At 60.5% G+C, this 7,555-nt stretch overlaps 1 protein-coding gene across 1 annotated transcript; it reads right to left on the reverse strand.

The window, feature by feature from the left end:
- Positions 1–244: 244 nt before the first annotated feature.
- KLHDC8A (kelch domain containing 8A) lies at positions 245–7,346 on the reverse strand. Its single transcript, XM_006737038.2, has 6 exons — positions 7,048–7,346; positions 6,120–6,721; positions 3,170–3,334; positions 2,712–2,927; positions 2,071–2,172; positions 245–1,194 (listed from the first exon to the last, which is right to left on the reverse strand). Exons 2-6 carry the CDS (start codon positions 6,493–6,495, stop codon positions 1,001–1,003), a joined length of 1,053 nt encoding a protein of 350 aa, XP_006737101.2. The 5' UTR covers positions 6,496–6,721; positions 7,048–7,346; the 3' UTR covers positions 245–1,000.
- Between the last annotated feature and the right edge of the window lie 209 nt (positions 7,347–7,555).

Consider the following 7,555-nt stretch of genomic DNA (forward strand, 5'->3'; position numbering starts at 1 on the left):
CAACCTTTCCTACCCCGGAAGCGGAGTCTCCACGCTGAAGAGAAGGCAGAGATGCAGCTGTGCTGGGAGCGAGGTGACTCGGTGGGGGTGGTTTGGAGATGGAGCCTCCTCAGTGGGAACAGCCAAGGACAGCTGGTCGCCTGGGGTCCTGTTTAGTCTGAGGCTGTCAGAGGGACTGTTTCCTGGGGTCCCCTCTACCCACCAAGACACCCGTCCACCCTGCCCCTGCACCAGCTGCCCAAGAGGATAGGAATATAGATTTTAATCGTTGTGCTGCTCCTGTTAACCCGAGTGCCGCGAACCCAGCCTTCGTGGACTTTGATGCCACGGTGTACGTGAGGTTTTGCACAGAAACACTCCGGGGTCGCCGGGGACGAAAGGGCCAGGGAGGGGTGGCAGAAGGACTAAGTGAGTGAGGAGAGGAGCGGGGAAGCCGAACCTGGCTTCCCTTCCAACCCAGCGGCCCCTGTTCCAAGGCCACTTCTCGCTGAGCAGATGAGGGCTAGGGCAGGCCCGAGGTTGACCGCCAAATGGGGGAAGGATGCGGGCCACGGGAGAGAAGAGGGGTTTGGGACTCCTTGCAGCCCTTCGCCATTTTCCATCCCAATCCTCCCCATCCTCATAATGGTAGCCGTTGTCTTCTGCTCTACCCACCTCCTGCCCCGGACGCCGGGGGTGGGGGTGGGGGTGGGGGTGGTGGTGGTGGGCAGAGCTCACTGGAAGGGGAGGTAGCAGGTACTCCTGGGCCTTCCTCTGCCTGAGCACTAAGGGAGGAGTCTCCTCAGAGCTCTGCTGGGCTCCAGCTGGAGGCTGGCGGAGTCAACGCGTCTTCTTACCGTCTCCTGGGATTGGTACAGTTTGGAGGTGGAGGGAGGTCCCTCAGAGCCCCAGGGCCTGAGCCCACTAGCTGCTGACAGGACCTAGCATCCTGGGAAGTCACCCAGACTGCCCAAGAGTGGAGTGATCTGGTCCGGGGCAAAGGTGCTGGGCCCAGGGACAGCTAGGAGTCAGAGACACACAGCGCTTCCACCGCGGCGCTCAGACCCTGGTTGACGCCCCCCACAGCCAGGAGGCAATTCTTGACAACTATGCTGGAGCAGGCACAGCGGGGCGTGGGCATGGTGGGGAGGACCTCCCACTTGCTCTTCCCGGGGTGGAACGCCTCTGCCGTCTCCAGGACCGTGGGTTGGTTCCCTGAAAGTGCCAAGGGAACCGGACCTTACAAAGGAGCCCAGCCACTGATCCGTGCCCCACAGGGCCGCCACCTCCCTGGCTCCCTCTGGAACCCCCAAGCGGAAGCCAAGGGACCTCAGTCCCTGGGCTGCAGAAGGGCTCCCTCCCTACCCTGGGCCTCGGCTCTTGTCAAACAGCCACTTTGCCCCGCTTGCCTTCTCTCCCTCTTTTCATCTCCTCCACCCTCTGCTTTTACCAGAAGTTTCTAGATACTGCTGCTGCCTCTCTTTTGCCCTTTACTAAAAAGCCGTCCCCAAGGTCTGGCTCACATTGAGCCCCTTTCATACTCCGGTGAAGTGGGAGTCTGTCCACACTCAGTGAACTCTGGGTGCCTAGAAGCCCTGCTGCCCATGTATCTCTGCCCTGTTGAAGCTGGGGTCCTGCCTTCAAAATACCACTACTCTCTGCGAGGAGTAACCCAGCAAATCCTGAATCCATTACAAAAATCTGTCTAATCAGATTGCTTTCCTATTCCAAGATGGAGCTGGGTATCCAGGGAGTAGAGCTGGCCAGAGAAAGAGGACCAGGCTAATCCCTGCTACACTTTTGTCTCCAGTGTTCCTGGATAGGGCCCCAGGGAGCTGTGCTCAGCAAGCCTGTGTTCCACGGTTAGCAGCATGTCCTGCATGCTCTCTTGGCCTCAGTTTCCCCTGTGTAAGAGGGGGAGCACACGGGGGCCCGTTTGTGGATACGTGGGAGGGAGTGTTTTAAATTATTTGGGATAAAGGGGTAGGCAGGCAGTATGCAAGCAGCCAGGACCTTCTCCTGCTCACGCAGAGCGCCAAGTGTCCACCAAGCACTCGACCCGCAGTAATAGCCTGGAAGCGCCATCCTTACCAAGTCCTCCAGCCACTATGACCCGTCCACTCAGAGAGCCGGCCACAAAGTCTGCCCGCCGCTTCTTGAGGAAGAACGAGCGTTCCATCTTCAGCCAGCCCCCTACGGGCCACGGATCGTGGCAGGATAAATTTAGAGAGAATTAGATGCTGACCTCCCCCACCAAATACACACTGAGTCCCCAGAGCTCACACCTGAGACAGAAGTCCACTCCGTCCACCCTTCGTGCTCAGGGCATAAACTACACCTCCTGCTGTTTGAAATGACAGCTCTGTGGCCTCTCCCCACTCCCAGGCTCGCTATAGTCCAAGGAACCGTAATCCTGACCAGGATCCTTCTGTGTCTGCATCGGTAAAAAGCAGGAAAAGCCCTCCCTCCCCTGGCCCTGCCAGGATGTTGTAAGACAAGAAAATAGACGGGAAAGGCTTGGAGACAAATAACCAGCCAGCCGAGAGGAGCCCTGTCCACATGGAAGAAAGTGAGCCCAACAGTAGCCCGGAATGGTGAGGGCTATCTAGACCTCTGAAAGGCTCATGCCACTGGGTCAGCAGCCCTGGGAGGGTGGACGGGATCGGGGGGGGAAAGTAGGGGGGAGTCAGCCAGAGGGGTGGTGGGCAGCTAGAGGCTGGTGCCCTGCTCACCCTGTTCCATGTCGAACACGTCCATGGTCCGGAGGAACTTGGGCTGCCGGTAGAGCCGACCCTGCCTCAGGCCCCCCAGGCTGTAGAGGCGGTCATCCAGGGTCACAAAGCTGGAGAAGGCCCGCTTGCAGGGAATGTTGGGGAACTTGGTCCAGGAGCGAGTCTCGATGTCAAAGACCTCAAAGGCATTGACTGCATACTTGGACTGTCGTCCCCCTAGGGGCCAGGATGGGGTTGGAGGGGTGGGGGAGGGGGGCCATGTAAGTACCTGAGGGCAAGGGGCTGCATTTCCCCTTCTGACTATTACCCACCCATACAGGGGGCTCCCTGAGGGGTTGGGGCATCATGGTTACCCCCTAGTACTGAGGAGATGCTCAGCACTCAGACACGGCTTCCCGTGGGAACGGGCCCCGGGGAGGGAAGGAGAGATAGATGTGGGACCGATAACTCGTCCTTACCCAGCACATAGATCTTGGAGCCTTGGAGGAAGGAGGTGGCAGCATATCTCGGGGTGGGCATGGGTGCTAGTGATACCCACATGTCCTTGAGCATGTCATAGTGCTGGAGGTGGTTGTGCGGACGGAGGTCTAGGCCCATCCCGCCTGCCGCGTACACTCGGCAATCTAAGGAGAAAGGCCACACACACCCCCGGGCTCAGCTCATGAAAACCATGAGACAGGCCCATCAGTAATCACCTACCAGGCCGGGCTCCATTAACCCCTCGAACACCGGCACCAAGGCCAAGCCAGGTTCCCAACCACTGCTGTGCTAGAGTGAGGTTAATGGAACCACGACAAGTCCCTGCCGGGTTGAGCCTGGGTCTTCCTGAAGCCATGTCAGGCCTGCATGCCTTAGTCTTCCCTGGTGTCCAGCCCTTGGCTGAGCCTCGCACGGGGTAGACTGGGGCGGAGGCCTGGACAACCCTTGGCAGGTCTTGTCCTCTCCACGTTCCTCCTGCGTAGGCAGCTAGAGGGGATGCCAAAATGGAGGGGGTATTCCTCCGATGCCCTCCAATAGTGGACTGTTGCTTCGGCACTCCCAGGTCGGAACTCTCCAGACCCAGCAGGAGCCTTTGGAAATGAGGTCAGCCCTGCTGTCGTTGGCCTTGTGGGACACTGGCCTGCTGCTGGTTTTCTCTGTGTGCCAGCCCCATGGGGGTGAATGCCATCCTCCTCACACACTGGGAGGCTTGTGGGCTCCAGAGGCATCCTGCACTAGATGGGATAGGGTTAGGGGTGAATGAGGATGAGGCTTTGGAGGACAAAAGACTAGCCCCTTTAAAGAACCCTGCCAGGGCCGTAAGCTGGGCACTGTGAGAGGAGAAGCGAATCCTCTCGTTTCCTGCTGCTCTTGGCTGCAGGTAGCCTTTGAAGGCACCTCCTTGGGACACTGCAGCGGAGAGGATGAGCAAGGCATCCGTGTTTCCCGGGGCCTCGCCCCAGTACCTCCTGCAGCCTACCGGAGACATAGCTCCCCTCACTCCCCCACTCCACAAGCCACTCTCCTTCCCAGGGACCCACCCCTGCCTGGGATTCCATCTCCCAGTAGCCAGTCTTCACCGCTTCTGGCTCTAAGAGGCTTTTATTCTTCAAGGAAATTATAGAGATGAGTACTATTTCCTTCTATTGAGTACTACCTCTCGTCTTACTGAAAAAGGAAAAAAAAACCCCAACCATAGCCTCAGGTCAGGAGATTGGGCCTGCTAATATTGGGAGGATTTCCCTTACACGAACTCTGCCTCTCCCATCCCTGTGTCACCCGAAACACACCTCCAGCTGAGAACCCTCGGTCCACGCCACACCACGACTCCTGGGCCAGCTCCTACTCATCCCTTCACGGTCGCCTGGGTGTCCCCCACCTGCAAAGCTGGGCTCAGAGCACCAGCTCAGTGCCTCCCATGGCATTGGCTTCACCCTATTCGCCATTTGTTACCGAAATAATCCTTGTCTGTTTCTTCCGCTAGATGGTTAGAGAATTTGTTCGTCTGTGGCCCCAGCATCTGCTCCAGTGCCTGACACACAAGCCTATGAAAGCTTATCAGACTAACTGCTGAACCCATTCCTTCAGTGCCCCAGTGAAGAGCACAGACTCCATCACCACTCACTAGCTGTGTGACCTTGGGCAAGGTATTTAACCTCTTCGGGCCCCACATGGCGTCCCTCTAAAATGAGGATAATCATAGCACTTACCTCATCACACAGGTTGTGAAGATCAGAGGGGCTAAAATATATAAAGCATCTATAGTAAGGACTCAATAAATGTTAGTTCTTAATCTCCCGGCAACATTTATTGAGGCCTGGAGACCAAGGAATACCCTTTCCCTCTCTTTTTTCCCCGCATAGGCCTCCAGGTCTCCTGTCCTTCCTACCCAGAGTTCGTGGAGGCCCCACTGGCCACTGCCCTGAGGGATTCTGGGTTAGAGTTTCTCACTGGTCACCTTCATTGGTCAGACCCGGCCTTCTGAAAGTAGAGGCCAGGTCTTCTGCCTCTCTCCTTCCTCTCTGGGACCTAGAACAGCAGGTGCTCAAGAAATACTGGTTCCTGATCTACAGTAGACCCAACAGGTAAATGGGATGGTTTTGCCAGAGATGGAGGGAGGGTTGTATCCCACCAAGGCTGTCTGAGCTGCACTTGGGGTCTTCTAATTCCTGTTGGACCATTTCCCATAAAACCCTTTGTGTTTCAGCAAAAGAGCTTTTGGAACCCCCTCTGTGCTCTGGGCTGTACCAGGCCCAGTGAGAAAGAAATAAGGGGCTTTGACAAAGTGAAATGAAGATCAAATAACCGTGTGGTCAGCACATGCTCGCCCTGAGACCTGTAAACCCGGGCAAGGTGCTGCAGGAGCACCACCCTCAGGAAATTTCTAGTCTCCATTCCTTAGCATCTCTGAGATTAGGAGGCAGAGGGGGAGGTTGAGGGTGGCGGGAAAGGCCCTGGAGTCAGGCCTCAAAGCCCCACCAGTGGGGCCTGGGGATGGTACAAGGAGGCAGGGAACGTCCCCAGGGCCCCAAATATGGGTCTAGAGGTGGTGGTACCTAAAAGGCCGATGTCAGGGGATGAGGTGCTGTGGGTGGGAGGCTTCGTCATTCTGCTGAATGAAGGGGTCTGCGGAGACATGGCACTAAACCTTCAGCTCTCCCCTCTGGCCAGGCCTGCCCTGCTTGCTGGCAGGAGCCTGGGGGAGTGGAGTTCTGGTATCATATGCAATTACTAGACACTTCACCTGCTGCGCCTGTTTTCCCATCTGTAAAAGAAGGCCAGTGGGTCTTCAGTTTCAGTGTCTATTGTAGGGATCAAATGGGATCAGGCCTGTGAGAGTGGGCCCCCCATTCAGTGTTGGCTTCCATCCCTCTCCCCGTGACCCCCACTCCCTTCTCTCTGCCCTCCCTCAGCCCTGGCCCCACTCGCCTTTGGCCGTGACAGAAATGCCCATGGCGGCCTCGCGCAGCACGCTCCTCTTCTTCCACTTGCCCTCATCGATGTTGTACATCTCCACGACCTTCAGGGGCAGCTGACTGGCGCCCACACCCCCGATCACCATGATCCGCTTCCCCAGGGCGATGGCGGCCACCCCGGCCCGGGCTGTGGGCAGGGGGGGCAGGGCGGTCCACTGGTCGGCCTCGGGGGAGTAGACCTCAAAGCAGTCCATGGGGATGCCGCTGTCGTCACATCCCCCGATGGCATAGACCTGCCCCCCGCTCTCCAGCAGGGAGCAGTAGACCCGGCGGCTGGGCAGCGGCGCCAGGCGCTTCCACTGGAAGTCCTTGACGTTAGGCACCTCCATGGCAGCCCCGGGGGCCCCGCCTGCCGCGCCCCGGTGCCCGCGGAGCGCCGGGGCGCCGCGGGAGGTGCGAGCCCGGGGAGCCGCCCGCTACTCGGCGCCCCCTCTCGCCGCCTCCATCTGGCTCCCGTCCGCCGGCTCCCGCCCGACCCCGGGCAAGGGCCCCGACGCCGGCCAGCGCTTCACAGTCCCTCCAGACTGCGCGGTCCGGCGGCGTCCGCGCCTGGCCCTGCGGGAGGGATGGGGCGAATCAAGGGCGGTCGGGGCCCCGCGCCCTCGCCTCCTGGAGCGGCCGGCCGGCCGGGCTCCCGGCTCCCAGGTCCTCGCCAACTTTAAAGGGAAGGCGCGGCGGCCGAGGGCGCCACCCCGCGGCGGCATCGCGCCCCGCAGCGCCGTGTCCCCCCGCCCCTCCGCGCTGGCGGCTCGGACGCCCGCGGGGCGCGCGCGGGGCGGGGGCCTCCCGGCGGAGCGAGGACTTGACACCTCCGGGCGCCGCCGCCTCCCTCCCCCGCCCCCCTGCCCGCGCCCTCCCGCCCACGCCCCCGCGCCACTTACACAGCCAGGCCCGAGGAGCGCGGTGGCCGGGCGCAGAGCGCGCATCAGCCGGGACGGCGGGGAGCCGGGGAGAGGGCGCGCTGTCCTTCCCCAGCCCGCACGCCGCCGTCACACAGGCAGGCGAGGAGAAGGGACGAGCCTCGCGAAGGGGAAGCGGAGCCGCCCGCGGGGAGGAGGCCGGCCCGGCTGCTCCGCGCACCTCCCCACCCGCAGCCGCCACACCTGAGCCGGAGGCCGCGTGCGCCCCGCGGCGGAGCAGGCCGGGACCTCTTTACATAAGGGCTGGCAGCGCCCGCCCGCGGGGGAGGCCAAGGGCCCCGCGGGGGCCGCTCACCTTGTCTGCAGGGTCAGAGGAGGCGGGGCGCTGGAGCCGGGAACCCAGATGACAGGGACCAGACTCCCTGCAGCGTGGGGGTGGGCGGTTTGTGAGTGTTTGTTTTGGATGAGGAGGCGGAGAGTCCAATTACCCAGTTTATCTACAGCGCACAGACCCAGTTCGTGACAGGCT

This window comes from Leptonychotes weddellii, chromosome 6, assembly GCF_054177405.1.
Source record: "Leptonychotes weddellii isolate Sample4059 chromosome 6, ASM5417740v2, whole genome shotgun sequence".
In the NCBI taxonomy this organism is placed as follows: domain Eukaryota; kingdom Metazoa; phylum Chordata; class Mammalia; order Carnivora; family Phocidae; genus Leptonychotes; species Leptonychotes weddellii.

Coding starts and splice junctions, on each gene's coding strand:
- KLHDC8A (XM_006737038.2), bottom strand. CDS start 6,495: ATGGAGGTGCCTAACGTCAAGGACTTCCAGTGGAAGCGCCTGGCGCCG. Junction 2,928..3,169: donor CTCCAAGATCTATGTGCTGG/GTAAGGACGAGT, acceptor CCTGGCCCCTAG/GGGGACGACAGTCCAAGTAT. Junction 2,173..2,711: donor CGTGTTCGACATGGAACAGG/GTGAGCAGGGCA, acceptor CGTGGCCCGTAG/GGGGCTGGCTGAAGATGGAA.